The sequence below is a fragment of the Lutra lutra genome, chromosome 17, assembly GCF_902655055.1.
Source record: "Lutra lutra chromosome 17, mLutLut1.2, whole genome shotgun sequence".
NCBI lineage: Eukaryota > Metazoa > Chordata > Mammalia > Carnivora > Mustelidae > Lutra > Lutra lutra.
The window spans coordinates 12,873,394-12,891,088 of NC_062294.1; the positions used below are offsets into that span (position 1 = coordinate 12,873,394).

Genomic DNA, 17,695 nt, shown 5'->3' on the forward strand with positions numbered 1-17,695 from the left:
GGAATCTGGGTGGAAAAGTCAGGTGCCTGGGAAAGTAGGGTTCAGGGTTTCAGGCCAGGCCAGTGCTTGGTGGTCTCCAGGAAGGGGCGGGTCCCAGTGGTGAGAGGGGGACCCAGAAGACACCCATCAGGGAACCGTCAGGTGACCAGCCTCCAGGTGTAGCCAGCACTCCTTGGGGCAACATGGTCCTGGAGCAGCTGTGGGCATCAGGCAGGCAGAGAGCCGGTGCCAGTGGGAAGGAGCAAGCATGTGCCGCTGAGAGTTTCCCATCATTTCTTTATTGGGGCAGGGGGTGTGTCATTGATACGGACTTCCGGGCTGGTCCCTGTCTGCAGACAGGTACGCATACTACAGTGTGTGCACACATAGCACGAGGCCAGAGCTCTGGCAGGCTGGAGAGGTCAAGCTCTTTTACAAGAGGATGTTAGAAAGAGACTGGTCCCAGAGAATGGGTGGTGTCTGAGGCTTCAGCCGCACCCCGGTGGGAAGCTGGCTGCCTGAGCACCAGGGTGCAGCTGCCAGCAATGGGGGCCCAGAGGGCTGGGCTGTGTGAGGAGTTTGGGTGGCCAGCCTCTGTGCCCCTACCCCGAGCTGGTGGCCAGGCCCAGCCCTGCCCTTAAGGCAGGTGTTTGAGCTCCTCAGGGAGGGGGCCCGAAGACCCTGAATGCTCCATGGGGCCACTCCTTGGGCCCTTCTCCATGCCAGGACCGTCAGAGGACAACCCTCCGGTCCAGGTGATCCCCACGCCCACTCCGCTGGTGCCTAACTTCCAGGTGCTTCTTCTGGACCTTCTCAAAGTGCTGCAGCAGCTCTGCATAGTCGATGCTGGGGGAATCCGCTTTCTGCGCCTTCGGGGCTGCTTGTGAACTGTCTCTGGAGAAGAAGAAGGGCTCAGCATCAGTCTCAGCAAGCCCGGGAGGGAGCTGGGGGCCAGGTGGCACCGGGCATAGGAGGGCCGGGGTCAGGGCAGGGCCACAGGCTCATGGACCTCAACCTTGGGGAGTACGTCTTCCTCAAGCCCGGGATCCCTTGCCCAATCGTCAGCCCCAAGGCAGGGGAGCCCCGTGAACATCCCCTCCCCCTCAAGTGCTGGGACCAGTCAACAGTGCTGCTTGGATATGGTCTTCAGTCTGTGGGCTGGCAGTGGGGCCCAGAGCAGGCATCGCATCGGGAAGCATTTCCTGTTTACGACTGGCTCCCTTTGGGGTGAAAGCCAGGGCTAGCAGCCAGCCAGGAAGCCAGCTGGGGCCTGGAACAGGGTCCAGGGAGAAGGGGGAGGAGGCAGCCTGGCCCTTTCTCTGGGGCAGGACTAGGCCTGCAGACAACAAGGATTGTCTACTGCTGAAGAGACTCTACTGGGCCTTTAGCTTGGCAGGACATCGATTTTTGAGTGTTGAGGTCCAAAGGCCTGTGGTCATTTTCTGTCCCTGAGGGAGAAGAGCTGGTTTCACCACCGGGTATGCTGGCGGTTCCTACAACTCCTATTGTTACCATCCCCTCCCCCTGCTCTGTACGGTTGCACAGGTCGTGCAGAGCGCAGCTACAATGTGCCTGATGCTCCCTAGGGTCATGCAGGGTAATAGCCCTGTTCAGCTTGCTGCAGGGACTAGATCCCCTGGGGCCCTGCCCTGTTTATAAGCACCCCTCCAGAGAATCTCCTGGAAGTCTGCTTCTCTCTCAACTGAGCCTCCCTGGCTTAGGAAACAGATCTGTGTGGGCTGGAAAAATATTTGCTTCTATCCCCTAAGCCTGGTGGCCCTAGTAAGGGGGGAGTCTCATGAAGGCTGTGGGCTGTTCAAGAGAATCCTTGTGCCCCTGAGTTCATGGACAGACCCCGATACTGAGGCACGAGAACTGAGCACACAAGCTAGATGAGCGGGGACCCAACTGGGATACGACCACTTCCTAACCACTGGACCTTGGGCCCATGGCTCAGTTTCCTCCTCTGTAAAGGGGGACGGCCACAGAAGCCACTCCATGGGGTAGGTGTGAGGTTTCCCTCAGATTCGACACCGAAGAGCTTAGCCTGGTGCCCAGCCCCAGCTTGATGGGCGGCCACCGTGGCTACAACCCTGGTCCTCTGAGGCGAGGCCAGCCGGGGCCCAGCAGCTCAAGGCCGCCTGTATATCTGCGGCTCAGTCCACTTGGGGGGAAAACGATGGCACTTCACCCAAAGGAAACTCTCCCCGATAAGCTTGGCCCCTGACAGGCCTCTCCGACCACTCACCTGGCTGCTGAGGCAGGACCAGGGGCGGTGGGAACCCTTCCCATGGTTAGGATGGGGCTGGAGCTTGGAGGTGGCCCCCTACCTACTCAGTGTGTTCCCCTCCTGCTGAAGGCACCCTAGACAGTGGCGTGGCCCCCGCTTTCCTGGGCCTCAGGCAACATCAGTTCAACAAAGACCAGCAGGAGCCGCGTGGCTCTGGTGGGGGCAGGGTGGGGGCAGGCTGCGGGCAGCATTCTGAACTCCAGCTCCTGTATTCAGCTCCCCTGGGAACGGGGAAGGAGGCTCCCTGTCACAGTAGCTCTGCGGTCCCGGTGCCACCGCCCTGAGAGAATAACCTGGGCTTCTGGGGAAGCCGAGGGACACCCTGCGGCTTAGAGCTCTCGCTAGGGAGTGGCCAGGTGCAGCCCCAGCCCCGCAGGCAGAGATGTGGGAGACCCGTGGGCCTGGGAACATGCGCCCAGACGGGACACTGCAGTACGTGCCTAGGCGTCCGTGGGTCTGTATGCCGCTCCCCTCGACACTAATGGCAAGCCCAGGCGTCAGGTCCAGAGGTAGGACTGAGATTAGGGGTTTCCGTGGAGATGCCAGCAATGGCAGCCAACCCGGGGGATCTGCCCAGAGGTGGCTGGGGCAGCATGTGGGGGTGGGGAGGAGTGGGCCACACCTTGTGCTCCCTGGGCCCTCAGTGACTCGGCCTCCCTCCCTGGACCCCTCCTGGCCTGAGGTCTTCTGTGGGGGGAGGGGAAGTGGGGAGGAACATGTCCCATGAGGGTAAGGTAGGTCTCCTCTGAGCATGTGGGCCAAGGCTCCTCTCCCTGCCTGTCACAGTGGGCACGGCTGCTGCGCAAGCCCTTCCTGCTCTGTTGACAACACCCCACGGGCAGTCAGTGGCTGGGGGACACTCCACCAGCAGCGGAGATGGGATTCCAGAACCCAAAGCTGGCCCTCTCTCCTGCCACCCCCACCCGTGCACCTGTGACCAGCTTTTTGCTTCAGAGGTTCCCTCCTGCGTCACTGAGATGGTTTCTGGGGAGTGGCCTGGAAGCCTGAGCGTGGCCAGGGTCTCCGAGCCCTGCTGGCGCCTTGAGCACACAGAATGAGGGATGGGGGAGGGGGTACAGAACCCCCCACCCCCAGCTGTTCCTGGCTTGCAGGCCTGTCAGGCAACCCAAAGCTGTCTTCCAGCTGCCTGCCCCTCCCAGGGCTGAGACTGTCCCTGTCTCCCTCTCCTGGGTGTGAGCTGTCCCTCTGTGCCCAACCCTGCAATCTGACCCCTCCCCCAGCTGTTCTTGGGGCCCCCGCCCCGCCCAATGCCTCTTTGCGCGTATCTGTGCCAACTCTTCCAGGGTCCCTGCGAAGAAAGGCTGGGCCGAGCCTCAAGCATCCTTTTAACCCAAATGCTCATTTACTAATGAAGAAACCGAGAACCAAGAGACGGATCTGAGGTCACACAGCAAATCTTGAGCAGAGCTGGGATCAGATCCTAGTCCAGAGGGCACCTGGGTGGCTCAGTGGGTTAAAGCCTCTGCCTTCGGCTCAGGTCATGATCCCAGGGTCCTGGGATCAAGCCCCACATGGGGAATCTCTGCTCAGCGGGGAGCCTGCTTCCCCCTCTCTCTGCCTGCCTCTCTGCCTACTTGTGATCTCTCTCTCTGTTAAAAAAAAAAAAAAAAAAAAAAATCTTAGATCCTAGTCCAGGCCTGTGACCTGCCCACTGACCTGAGAACCCAGAGGTCTCAAACCCTTGGCCCAAGACTCCCTTGACTCTGACCATGGGACGCTTAGGGAGAATCCTTTATCCCCAGCTTCCCTCCCTCTGCACACTTGTACCCGGGCCTGGAGCATGCCGTGAGGACTCCTACTACCGTTAGCTTTACATCCCCACCCCCCACAAGATGTCGTGGGCAGAGCTCTGATAGGCATATGGCCCTCAGCAGTGCAGGGTCTGGAAGGCGGGCTGGTTAGGGGTGGGGACCAGAACCAAAGGTCACAGGAAGGAGCCCTTCCTGCCTCCTTCTCCCCTCTTCGCCAGCTGCACTTTTCCTCCTAAGTGCTTCCCAGGTGACCCTAACACCCACTGGACAGTAGAAAGGCTGGTGCAGAGGCCAGGCCAGGGACACTATGGTGTGGCTTCAGGGCCTGAGTCCCAGGAGCTAGAGGTATCCCCACCAGGGGCATCCAATGGTTCCGCAACTCCCTGCTCCCTGGGGATCACTCAGGCATCACTAGGAGCAGCCGGGACTGTGCCCAGCTCTGCCTCCCAGAGCACCGCTGTCTGGGAAAGTGGGTGGGGTAGGCAGGAGCTGGGCCTTGGCCAGGGTGGGGGGTGGGGGCACACCCGCCGGGGGCTCAAGCCCCTCCAGCCGGCCTAGGTAGCCAGCCTGTCAGGTGGTCCGCAACCAGCCTCTGGAGAGGCCAAGCTGGACGGGAGGGGTGGTGGGAGCCTAAAGCCAGTGCCACAGAGGGCACAGGGGCTTGGGTCCGGGGCCGAGTGTTAGGCTGCCCAGTCCAAGGCTGCCCGCACCAGCCCCAGGGGCCGAAGCCCGAGGTCCTTCATGAGAGCGAGGTGCCAGGCCTGCCAAGTGGCTCTAACAGCCTGGGAGGGAACTCGAGACACACAGGGCATCTGATGCAAGCTGCGTGCGCTCCATTCAGCGTAAATCTCCTCAGTGGCTCTGCTGGTTTCCATGGCGACCTGACAAGTGAAATTTTCCATCTCGGATGCCAGATGCCTGTGGATGAGGCAGAGCCTGCAAGGGTTACCAAATATAGACACAGCCCCGCAGGCTCTGGGGGCCGGGCCAGCCGTGGGTTTGGGATGGGAGCCGGGCTGGACAGCCCCCTCCCCCGGGGCCACAGCGATCCTGCCTGGAGGCGGCCATGCTGGGACTCGTGGTGGCGGTGTGCCCAGGACCTGCTCTTCCCATGGGCAGGACCCGAGCGGGGTAGCTGCAGGTGCAGCCTGCCTCCCGTCCCATCCAGGATGGGCTTCGGAAGGCCGCAGCGAGGCTGGGGTCTTTCTGAAGCCCAGGCTGGAGCCTCTGCCATAGACCGAGGAGAGGGCCACCCAAGGCCAGGCTCTCATGCCTATCTGCATGGGACTGGGCGCTTGTCTCTGGCCTAGAATGTGAACTAAACTCCCTTCACCTCGTCCTGCAAATGGCTTCCCTCCAGGGGCATCCGTCTGGGTGACTCTGGCACGTTCTCTTATTTTTTGACTAACTCAACCCTGACCGTGTGGAGAAGGTATCGTTAGCCCGTGCCACCTTGTAAACCGTCCTGGAGCCCCTCCTCCTGGGGCCCTGAGAGGCCCGAGGGCTGGTGGCAGTGGGGTGGCCGGTCTCCACCGTGCCTGGGGGCTGTGGTTCCTAGGTGAGGGAGACCCCTCTGGGCCTGACCCCTCTGGCCGGCCTCCCCTGGGGGCGGGGTGGGGGGCAGCGGTCCCCAGCCACACTCACTCGGTCTGGAGCAGCTCGGGGTTGGGCACGCACTGCAGCCGGCGGGACAGCAGCTGGAAGGCGCTGCTCTGCGGCAGCAGCATGAGAAGGCCGTACAGGGCCTTGATCAGGTGTGGGTGGCTCTTCACGTCCAAGAGCTGCAGGCGCAGATCTGCGGCGGGGCAGAGGAGAGAGGTCAGGGCTCAGCCACCGCCCCAGGCCTGCCTGGGAGCCGGCCAGCCAGAGGGCTGTGCTTCAGAGGGAGGCAGGGGCTCCCCCACAGCCAGACACACCCGCCTTCTCCTCCAGGGTCACCTCGCCTGTCCTTGGGGCATCTCCCCTCTTTCTTCCTGCCCATCTGTGCTGAGCGAGCCCTCGGCCTGACGACCCCTGTGCTGCCGCGGGGCCTGGGCCCTGAGCCCCTACCCTCACTGCAGTCCGGTAACGAGGGGGCTCAGGGCCTGGAGTGTAACAGATTCCCCGGTCTGCTCTGCACGTGCCAACACAAGAGAGCTATAAATAGGGTGAGCAGGAGAGAAAGCCCGGATTAGGGCAGCTTTAAGGGAGGGCAGGATGGAAGAACGCTGGTGCGTGTGGCAAAACACACACCAAGCTCCGGAGTGTCTGGTAGGTGCTTCTGGAAAGCCACCTCAGGTACCAGCGCTATCAGTACCACACTAGATGAGAGTGGTGCCCCCGTCCTGCCCAGCACCTGTCCCAAGTCAGCAGCCCCACGCTGCCCTCCTCTCAGCCCCTCCGGGAGAATCACAGGCTCCTGCCTTCTTGTGTCTCGAAGGCCCAGTCCCAGGCATCGCCGGTGGGGAATGTGCTACCAACACCCAGAGAGGCCACGGCACCCCAGCAGCCATGCAGGGGTTTGGGCTGACACTGGAGCCAGAGCAGCCAGGCCCAGTTGCCCCCAGCCCCTGCACCCCAACCCTCTTCTTGCCACAGGGAGGAGCCGCCCGTGGAGACCTGAGTAGCTGGGGCTGTGGGGCCAAGCCAGTCCCCAGGAGGGGCCAGGCAAGCCGGGAGTGGGATGGGGAGCTGAGCAGGAGCAGGGTGCGTCTGCTGCCGTCACCCCGGCAAAGGCCTGGACCTGGTGAGAGGGCACTCGTGGCTTCTCCAGGGTCAGGCTGGACCTGACCTCAGGAGAGTGTGTGTGCCTGGCTGCCCCCAAAAGGCCCTTGAGGAAGTGAGATGTCAGGCCAGGGGACCACGTGGGACAGGCTTGGCTGCACGCCGCTGGGAACAGGGTCTTTGTCCCGGGCCTCTAGCCCTGTGGTGCCCTCGGACGCGTTCGAGGCACTGCCAGCGAGCAGGAGGCCAGGGCAACCAGTAGGACAGGAGGGAGGCCACCGGCAGGGCTGCCTCCCTGCTTCCTGACCTTACTGCAAGCGCGGGATTTTTATTCTGGGGGCTGCCCTCCTGGGGAGCAAGCGCCAGGTGCGCTGAGATGCCAAGGGCTGTGCGCACCCCAGCCAGCGGCCAGCAGCCACTTCTGCACATTCAGCCTGAATGTGACCATCTGGCGGCTCCTGCCCAGCCGCTCCCCGCGAACGCCAGCTCTGCTTTGCAGAGAGGGGAGAACGTGGCTCCCAGGCACAGAGAAGCCCCTGCAGGTGGGCCCAGGAAGCCCCTCAGCTTCTGAGAGCTGGGGCACAGGGCAGTGTGCTTGCAGTGGGTGCGGGAACAGCTCTGGACCAGCGGCTTCGGGTCCCCCAGTGGGGATGTCATTCACCTTCAGAAGGCCTGCGTCTGTGAGACCCGCCTTCAGGCATTCGTCCTGATGCCACTCATCCCGGTCCTGCTGGACTGGACGCCCCAGCCCTGTCATCCCCAGCCTTTTGTTCCGGCATTGGAGGACCCCCCCCTACCTCCACCGGTGCGGGGAGCCCCCTCCCCGCCCCCTCCCCGAGGCAGGGCGGAGGGGCGGAGGGAAGGCTCTTACATGTGAAGATGGGGCACTCGATCAGCTGCACCAGCTTGTCCACCTCTGTGAGGAAATCCACTGTGACCTCCAGGTCTCCGCTGGGTGGGGGTCAAGGAAAGTCTGACTATTGGGCTGGGATGGCCGGTCTCTGGGAGGGGCCTCTGTGGGGGTGCAGGCCGCCAGAGAGTGGGGACTCGGGCTGGGAACGTGTGTTCTTCCCACTCGGATCCTGGCTTCAGAAGCACAGCCTGTCTGCGGAAGCATGAAGGTCCACCAGTCTACCTGACTCTTTACTTCTCCATCCCTCTAAGTGTAAAAGGGCCCAGGGGTCCCCCTGCGTGGGCACTCCGGTTCTGCATGGGGGCTCCCTCCTCTGCGCCCTCCCGGCTCTGAAAGGCTCTTATCTCAGCCCTGTAGACTGGGGGGAGGGGGTGGGAGGAGGCTGAGCAGGAAAGGTCCTGGTTCCTGCCTGGGTGGACGCCTGTCGGCAGGGCCAAGGTCAGGGCTGCCACAAGCGTGTGGCCTGCAGTCTCTGGGCCACGCCAATGACTGAGAAAAGCAAATCTAGGGTGTGGAAGGAGAGCAGGCAGCCTCAGGGAGTGAGGCGAGGCCACACCGACCCTAGGTGGAGGAACCTCAAGGCCCTTCTCTCCTTACCCCCAACTCCCGGTCCCATCAGGAAAGGAGGCCCATTTTGTGTCCTAAGCAGCTTTTTAATCCAGGGTCACGTGCTGGGCATTCACAGAGGAAGCTGGTGCGCTTCAGCCTTCTAAGAACTGTGACCAATCTGCCCACGGATGCCTTTCTAGGCCCCAAGGCGAGCTGTGGGTCTTCTCTTCAGCTGAGGCCTCTCCCCGGCCTGCTTCTCCCTGCTGTCCCAGTCAACCTGGGCTCCCTCTGGCTCTGTGGCTCCAGCAGGTCCTTGAGTGTGGTCCTTGAACTCAAGTGTGCAGGCCTCACCCAGGTCCCCCCACTGCAGTCCACCCACCTTCCCCATTCCCGGGGCCTCTCCCTGCCCCCACCCGGGGGCACCTGCACCTAGGTGGCCCCGTCAGCACCCCTCAGCCTCGGTCCCTCGCTTACAAGGTTCTGCCAGGGCAGCTCCTGCCCCGAGACCCAGATGACCCTGTCTGCTGCCCCCAGCTTGCTCTCAAATACACCCGTCTTGGTGTCCTCCAAGGTCCTGGAGTCACGAGGCCTGGAAGCAGGGAGGGGGGTGACGGGGCAGGAGCGTGGCCCTTGGGCCTGCCACCTGGGCGGATGAACGGGAAGGATACAACTTCTGGATGAGGTCGTAGGCGTGCCGGTAGTTCTGGGTGAGGAAGCACAGGGACACGGTTGTGACGGGGTTGTGGCACCAGGAGCGGTAGAGGCAGCAGAATAGGTTCTGGCTCTCCTGAGGGGGAAGAGGTGTGAGCGGCCGACACAGCCCCGACTCCTTCCCACCCGGGGCCTGAGATCCGGGGGCTCCTGTGCAGTCCCGGGGAGCCAGCTCAGCACCCAGGGCTGTGTTTGGCAGCCCAGCTGGGAAACAAGCCGTCACAAAGGAAACGCTGACAGCTCCTCCTCAGACCCTGTCATTACTCCCAGTCCCACAGAGCCACGTGGTGCTGGCTGTGAGGGGCTGGTCGGGCGTGAGCCTGTCCTCTGCGCCGGCATTCCTGCCCTTGGCAAAGAACAGGAACTGTCCTCCCCGGAACTCTGTGGTCCTGGAGGCTGTGGAGCTGGGAGGAGGCTTCCTCAGGCCTTGGGGTCTCCCTGGTAGCACCCTGTCTCATGCTCAGATGCCACAGCTCCTCCCTCCTCTCCAGCCCGCCTGGTACTCAGGAACCAGCCCAGGAGCTGAGCCCACACGCAGGGAGCCCCTGCCCTGAGGAGAATTCTTAAGTCAGTCCTCTGCAAGTGTGTGGAAAGAACCAGAAAAAGAAGGCAGAGGTGTGGCCTGGTCATTCCGAGTCTCCTGGCCCGGGATGCCCTAAAGCAGGCGTGCACATCCTTGAGACTCCCTGAGCGGGAGCAGAGACAGGGTCTGAGCTGGGGGAGGAGGTGGGGCGGAGACCACGGCCCACAACGGGGAACGAAACGGCTGGAGCCACCAGCACACCCAGAGCGGCAGCCACTTCCAGAGGCCCCCCGAAGCTCAGCCTCCTGCTCGTGGGCCACGCGAAGCCCTTGACCGGACACTGACCCCAGGGCAGGCTGGCAGCACAGTGAGCAGCCCCCCACCTCACTCTCACTGATCAGCCCCACTGCGCCCTTATCCAAAGCCTGGGCCAGGCAGCACTGTGACACCTTGGCTTAGGACAAGGGGCCTTTTGAGACAGATCTGTTCCCCTATTCGGGGGAAGGCCCATGGCTGAGAAGGAGGGTAGGGCCAGCAACGATCCCTGATGTCTGGCGATGGTTTAACCCAGAAGCCCGACTCACACAGGGCAGCATGGCCCAGGACGCGTGAGCCACTGGGTCCCCGAAGCCAGTCTGCTCGGTGTGCGGGGTAGGGGGCGGGTGTCAACAAGGGGAAAATGCAGGGTCTTTGGCAGCTCAGGAAGGGCACACAGACCCTGGAGCAGAGTCCAGAGCCTTCCGTGGGCAGAGATCTCTGCAGCAGGTGGCTCCAAGGAGACGGCCTCTGACTTACTGCCATGGTTGGCACTGAGCAGCAAGCCAGGGGAGTCCATAGTTCACACTGGACCCGGAGCTCTCAGATTCTGTCCTGTCTCCCCCCCTCCATGAGCCCCCCGGGGTGAGGGTGGCTTAGCACGGCTGTGCGCCTGTGTGCACGTGGGACCACACCCGGGACCCAAGCCCATGGACGCGGAGTACCAGAGTCTTCAGGTCCTTGAGCTGGTTTCTCAGCTGGAAGAGCTCCGTGGAGGTGAGCAGGATGGTGTTGAGGGTATGGACCATGGTCGAGGCAAACTTGAGGTCCTCCTCTCGGAGCAGGATGTCTGCCATCGAGTGAAAGATGTTCTCTGCATTCAGCAAGAGGCAGAGCTGCCTGGAAGACAGGCCAAGGAGAGGTTACAGAAACCTCTGGGCTTAACCTAGGGAGCCTCTCCCTGGTCTTGTAGCATCCTGACGAAACCCGCTCTTTCCTGGATTTGGCCTGGGACCCCAGCTCTCAGGCCTGTGGGGGAGGGTGGGGTGCGGCTCATGAGGGGCCTGGCTCCATGAGCCCTGCTCACTCTGACCCAGCAACTCTGGAGCCCCACAGGCTGGACTGACCTCTGTCCCCTGCCCCGACCCCAAGATGGAATTCTAAGAGGAACCATAGGCCTCTGCCTACCACTGTCGCTGCAGAACCCCACGTTACCTTCCAGAGCTCCCACATGTCACAGCAATGCCCCCCATGGGCTGAGGTACTCCCTACCCCTTCCTGCCTTTACTTTTTTGGATAGAGATGACCTTTATGTGACAAGTAACCCATGCACTGGTCATCGATGCGCTGTCCTCTGCGGGCCCCCTGGGCTCAGGAACCTATCTGTGTTGTTTACAGGCGTGACACCCCTACCCCCCGCCTGGAGCACATGGTGCCTGCCGACTGCAGGGTTCAGTGGGTGCTTGTGGGATGGACGGGTCCTATGACAACCCCGAGTTTTATCTCCGCTGTTCACATAAGGGAAACTCGGGTGCACGGAGGCAAAATGACTTGACCGAGGTCACAGGATGAGTTAGGGCCACTTGTCCTTCCCCCGATCTCTCCTCTTGGAAGTCCTGCAGGGTTAGGGTTATGCTTTGTGGAAAGGAGTCTCCATTCTATAAAAAGGAAAACAGGAAATCCAGGGAATGGAGAAAAGCAGATTTTCCAGGGTCCCTGGGCCAAGATGATGTCAACAGTAGGAGGCAGGTCTCAAGGACAGGGTCAGAGGAAGCCTGCTGAGCTCCCTTTGCAGTGGCGCCCACGGAGGCCGGGCCTTGAGGGGACGAGTGGGCCTTCCTGTTGGGAGCATGGCCACTGAGCTACTGACCACGCTCCATATCCACTCCCTAACCTGCCCTGTGTCCCGTCCAGGGTGCACGTATGTCCGCCTGACTTCTCGCCTCTGCTCCCGGCAAGTACACAGACCCCAAATGGGCCTGTGGGCACAAAGGTCTAGGGCCTGCCTCAAGGTCTACATGAATCGGACAACATGAGCCACATTTGCAGCCAAGATGCTGGACACACAGCCACCCCAAGTCACTGAACTCGCACTAAGCTCTGCATTTATCAGGCTCTGGTTTCCTGCTTCCCTTTGAATACCAGCCATGCCTTGGGGCCAGACAGCAGAAGATTCCTCCCCACCCCCGGCTCCAGAAAAATCCCAGAGCATTTGGTAATAGAGAGGCCAAACCACGAAGTGCAAACAGTGGGCAGGCCGTCTCCAGCCCAGGCCCAGCTGGAACTAGCAGCCTTGGGGAAGAAAGCACCAGAGAAGTGGAAACAAGGCTGTTGGGGCGGGGGGGTAGGGCTGGACAGTGGCATGGGAGGGGCTTTGCCATCGCCTGGGTGGCACCCCTGCTCACCTGTGTGCCCCCAGAGCTTGGCACTTCCAACAGCTATGTGACCCCAGTGTCTCCGTGCCACAATTTCTTCACCTCCTACTTGGGGGTAATACCCCCATGCAAGATGGGGGTCACTCAGAAGAAAGCCGCACAGTACATGGTTAACAGGACCCTACTTGGGTACCCCAGTGGTGCCAAAGGTGGGGGTGACAGCCAGCTCATAGGAAGAAGCTTGACTCTTCTGCAGAGCACAAACAGTACTTTCTGTCCCCTCCTGGGCCTCCCACCCCTGGATGAGCTCTGTCTCCAGGGCTGTGGAATAGAAATGTTCCAGAAGGGTAGGCCAGGGAGGAAGGGGAGAATTCTGACAAATGGTCACAAATGCCCGTCGCCTGCAGCTGCTGCCGTCTCCATGACAGAGGCCAACAGCTGAGGCTCTGCCAAGGCAGCACTCTCCGGGGACCACGGGGCATGGGGACCTGTAGCAGCCAGAGGGCGGGGGTAGGGCATTCACATGAGGACAGCTGGAAAAGCGTGGAGGGGTAAGCAAAGGGGATGGTGGTGGTGAGGCAGGTACCAAGGCCTCCTGGCATCCCTCAGAACCCAGAACACTTATGGCGCTAAAGAAGGTCACGGACCTTCTAGAAATTTCTAGCATTTTCTAGAAATGCTCTTCTCTCATCACCAGTGAGAGCACACCATCCTGGCCTTTCCCTCCTTCAGTGACTGCTTCTTCTCTCGTGTTGTGGTGGCCCAGCGCACGCGTGCTCTCCGTCTCTCTCTCTCGTCTGCATCTCTCGGTGGTCACACCTGGTCCCATGTTTTCAAGACCATCCCAAATGGCTGCCCAACAGGCATTTCAAATTTGGCAGGGCCACGCACCACGCTCCGGCTCCCGGCCTTCCTATCTCAGGAAGCAGTGTCCCTGCTGCTCTGCCCAAGGAAGGAGTTGCTCTTGAACCCCTGGCTTCTCTGTCCAGTGCACCCACCAGCCTGGCAAGTGTTGGCCATCTCTTCTGGTCAATTCCAAGCTGTCTCCTCACTGGTCTCCCTGCTGCTTCTCTCATCCCTACAATCCACCCTCCCAGAGGACTGCCCACCGGGGCAAGCTCTGAAAAGTGCCAGTCAGAGCATGCCACCCCCCAGCAGTTTCCCACGGGATCTGAACAAATCCCAACTCCTCACCACACCTCTAGGATCTTGCATCTTCTGGTCATTTCTCTCCAACTCAGCTCTTGGGGTTCCTCCTTCACTCACCTCCTTCACTCTGCAGAGAGTGGCTTCCCGGATGTTACGTTTCCCCCCTCATCACTCAGGGTCTGGCTGCCCTGCCTGGGGCTCGGCTCAGGAGACCCCTGAACGCGCGCCGGCAGGACACAGCAATGACACAGCACCCTGAGGAGCCGCCCTGAAGCTCCGCTAGTTAAACCAGCAGGAGAGGGGAAGAGGGAGAAGCCAGGAAGGGGCTCCTCAGAGAGGAGTGGCGGCAGGGGGCACGGCCTCCAGAGAGCCTCAAGCCCCACTGTGCTCTGGATGTTTGCTTCAGCAGGGTGGTCTCCTCGCCCCAGGAGGCTGCTGGGCAGAGCCTGAAGGGGCTGTTTTGCCCCCCACCCCTGCGGCTGGGCCACCCTCGGAGGCAGGGGCTATACCTCGTCTCCTCTCATCCAGCCTCTTCCATCCCATCCCAAGGTCACCCGAGGTTTGGGAAGAAGGACCTGTTGGGTCACGAAGCCTCCAGAAGGCAGGAACAATGGAGTATTAGCTGCTCACTGGGAGCTCTTACCACACACCAAGCACGTCCTCATGGGATGGGCAAGGGCTGATGGGAAGTAGAGCAGCCCAGGTCTCTGTGGGCTCACTGGGTCCTAGGCATCTTTGGGGGAGGGAGAAGAGTAATCTGGGTAGGTCAACCGCGCAGTAGCCTGGAGAGCTCTGAGTACTTGACCAGGATGCTGATTCCTCTTCCCTGAGTAGGAAGGTGGGCGGTGGGGAGGGAGAGACCCACTTTTCACTTCAACCCCAAGCCCAAGTGAAATGGCCTGCCCAGGGGGCCTCCAAGTCTCCAGAGGCCCAGCCCCAGGGTCCTCCCAGGGTGCTGAGCCAAGTCCTCACACCACACTGCCAGGCACACCGCTGACAGGGGGAGCGGGGAGGATCCAGACCCAGAAGAGTCCCCTTCCAGAACCCGGATCCTGCTCCTACTCCGCCTCCCTGGGGCATGTCGGCGCCCAGCAGGAGCCTGGCAGATGGCGGCCTCGCGGGGCTGCGGTGTCATCACTTCTGCTGAGCCCTGCTTGGGCGGCCTGCCCGGCTCTCAGGCATGGCAGCGGTCATGAACATGGCTTGCAAGCATTAAACGTTTGCCCATATTTTTTAATACTCATATTAAAGTACTATTCATCATGAGACAGCAGCTTGGAGAATACCTGGGGACAAGGCAGAGAGGTTAGGCAGGAGGAAACCTGCAGGAGGAAACCTCCAGGAGGTCTGGGAGGGCATAGCCCGCAGGCCCACCTCAGGGCTGGAGGGCAGGGGTCCACACGCATGTGGCCTGAGGGGGCCTCTGGGATGCAGCCTCTCACCTCAGGCCAGAGCCCTGTGGATGGGCTTTGCCTCCCCCTCCTCCAGCCCCCTGCTGTTTGCCTGTGCAGCTGGTGCCCTGCTCCTGGGTCTGGGTTCATGCCAGGGAAGGAACAGTTCTCTTTGGTCCCTCTCAGGGGAGCAACCTGCCTGGGGCCTGACCCAAGACAGGGACCCCCACTTTCTCTAATGGATTGAGAGGACACTGTCTTTCCACAGAGGTGCCTTCTTTGGGGGTAACTTCAAAGAGCCAAGGTCTACAGCAGGGCCAGGGGAAGGCACTCTGGAGAGGGGCCGCCTGGAAATGGTCACACCACACTTGCCAGGCTGGCATGAGTTTTGTGTCACTGTCTCTTCAACCACTAACACTGGCTAAGCATCCTCGTTCACCAGACTCTGGCCCTGAACGGCCAGTGGCCTCAGTGGTGGCCCAGAGTGGAAGGTGTGCTCCTGAGTCCCTGTCTGGCAGCCACCCACAGGCCCTGCTTCAGGCCACCTGTGGGCCAGAGCAGGGAGGAGGAGGAGGGCATCGACCAGCCTTGCAGGTGGCTCGAGACAGGCCAGTCTCACCCTGAGGCCCTGTGGCCCAGGCCGGACGGGAGAACCCCACTGTGAGGTGGGAGCTGCTGTCCGCTGCAGGGGAGACAGGCATGGCACAGGCTGGCCCCTACTAGGCCAACAGGGGGCCCGTTACTGTCCTTCACCCTGTCCTGGCAGTGGGAAAGGGGCCACATGTTGCTTTTCCTCTAGGGACCAGGACAGGTCACCAACTCAGGCCAGGCCAAGCCTTGGTTTGGAGGGTAAGACCTGCCCAGCGGCTTTGCACCCCCTTCCCCCTTGAGGGCCATGTGCAGAACAGGAAAGAAGAGGCCACCACCTCTGAGTGTGTGAGTGGGGACTGCTTCTGCCTCCAGATGCCTCTCTCCAACGGGCCAGCCCTGCCCCCTACCCCCAGGGCCTGGCAGGGCATGAAGGATAGGGGTTAGCACTGAGGAAGCCTGTTTGGTGGTGAAAAGAGGGTGAGCAGTTCCTTTCAGGACGGATGAACTCTAGGGCCTGGGGAAGGGTAAGGCTGGCCCAGGGGAGGGGGTAGCTGGAGAGGGGGCTCCTTCCCTGGGCCAGGCTGGTCTGCAGGAGCAGGGACCCCACACCAGGGTGTGGGTCCAGGAGGGTCGAGTCCTCAGCATGGACATGTACCTTTCTCGGGAGGAAGCACTCCGCCTCCCTGCCATGCTGTGCTTGGGGGAGTCTGAACCACGCCATGTGGCTTTGGGGAAGATGTCACACTTCTTCCCATGACCCCACTTCCCTGTGCCCTCTGGAAAGGAGACCAGCAAAGCTGCCAAGGTCAGAAACTGCAGCCCCTCCACACCTCCTTCACGGGCAGCTGATGCTTCCCAGGCCCCTGGGCCATTTGCAAGACGCTTATGCTGCTTCTCTCCTGGGGCTCTCCTCCGGCTCCCATCCCCAAGTAAGGGCATGCTGATGCCCCTACAACCCCGCCCTGACTGTTCTGACACTGAGCCCAGAGCTGAGGGCTGGCCCGGGAAGTGCAGTGAGCTAGTCTACACTGGCTGCCGCCTTCCACTCCCCTACTTTCCCTCCTTCCACAAGCCTGGCTTTTTATTTTTATTTTTAAAAGATTTTATTTATTTATTTGACAGGCAGAGATCACAAGTAGGCAGAGAGGCAGGCAGAGAGAGAGAGAGGGAAGCAGGCTCCCCGTGGAGCAGAGAGCCTGATGCGGAACTCGATCCCAGGACCCTGGGATCATAACCTGAGCCGAAGGCAGAGGTTTTAACCCACTGAGTCATGCAGATGCCCCAAGCCTGGCTTTTTAAAGAGAGACGAAAGGCAGAAGCAGATGGTGTATCTGACCTTGGAGGGGGTGCCTGGAGTGAGTGCTCAGCCTGGAGGGCCAGGAGTGCCTCCCACACCTGGTGGCCCAATGGCTTTGGCTCTCAGGTGCTGGGGACACAGCCGGCCCCGCTAGCCGCTCGGCCCAAGGCTACTAGGCAGGGATGTGCGAAGGGCCCCAGATGGATTCAAGATTAGTTTAAGGGGAGATGGAGGCCTTTCCCATTCTTGACTGTCCCAAGTTGACGGGAAAGCCACCAGCAGCTGGCTTGGTACGGAGAGACTTGGGCTAATAGCACACGTGAGCGGAAGGCGATGCCAGTGTTGAGAGAGAAGCCCAGGAACCCACCTCCCGCCCCCAGCCTCCCCCAGCTACTATTCACGCTCCCTTCCTGCTTCAATGCTCTTGCTCCTTGGGGCCAAGTGCCCTGGGAACACCCCCCCCCCCCCCCCCGCCATCTTCCATGCGATCAAGGGGACGAGGCCTCCAGGGCCATCCAGACCCAGAGGAACTGAGCCATTAGTGTCACACAGGAGGTGGCCCCATGGTCGATTCCATCCGGCACCTCCTGCTGGGCAGGGCCCAGTAACCAGCTTCCTCCAAACGCACAGGAAGGTCTGCTTGCGGCTCCTAACCCGCCTGCCCATGCTGCCCTGCCCCACACCTCCTCTTCCGCGCTGTGGCCTCGGGGCCCCCTGGGTCCTGCCCAGGCGGGTCCAGGCCTCCAGTCTCACCAGGCCGTGCTGGACCTGACTTGCGGCTCGGCTCTCCAGCGGGTGGCCTGGGGAAAGGAGGATCAGCTCTGGGGTGGAAAACACTGTTGGGCTGGGGTCTGGAGGGCCACTGGGCACGCAGGCCCGGATGTAGCTCCCTTGCTGAGGCTAAAACTAGATGCTGCCTTGGAGGAAAGCTCCGGCAGGGTAGACCCCATGGCCCTCTGCAAGGCGGCCTCAGGGCCAGACCCATCGGGCTGAGGGACAAGTTTCAGGCACCTCTGGTGCAGGTGTCCTTGGCAATAGGGCCAAGTCATTTCTGCTCAGATCCCTCCCCTCTCCCTCTAGCTGGGCTTCCTTCTTTCATATCCATCCCCAGCGCCTGCAAACTGACCAGGCCAACACCACGTACTGAGGTACAGGCCCTCACTTCTCTATTTTGGCTCCTGGCTGGGGTCCACATCA

The 17,695-nt window shown here is 61.4% G+C and overlaps 1 protein-coding gene across 1 annotated transcript in view; it reads right to left on the bottom strand.

The window, feature by feature from the left end:
* Window positions 1-254: 254 nt before the first annotated feature.
* The window catches only part of VAC14 (VAC14 component of PIKFYVE complex), a 99,157-nt gene continuing 81,716 nt past the window's right edge, over window positions 255-17,695 (bottom strand). Inside the window, exons 15-19 of the mRNA XM_047710622.1 lie at window positions 10,421-10,595; window positions 8,875-8,993; window positions 7,616-7,695; window positions 5,686-5,836; window positions 255-873 (exon numbers count right to left, since the gene is read on the bottom strand). Of these exons, the coding sequence (XP_047566578.1) occupies window positions 711-873; window positions 5,686-5,836; window positions 7,616-7,695; window positions 8,875-8,993; window positions 10,421-10,595 (688 nt within the window). The 3' untranslated portion in view covers window positions 255-710. The remainder of the gene's footprint in view (window positions 874-5,685; window positions 5,837-7,615; window positions 7,696-8,874; window positions 8,994-10,420; window positions 10,596-17,695) is intronic.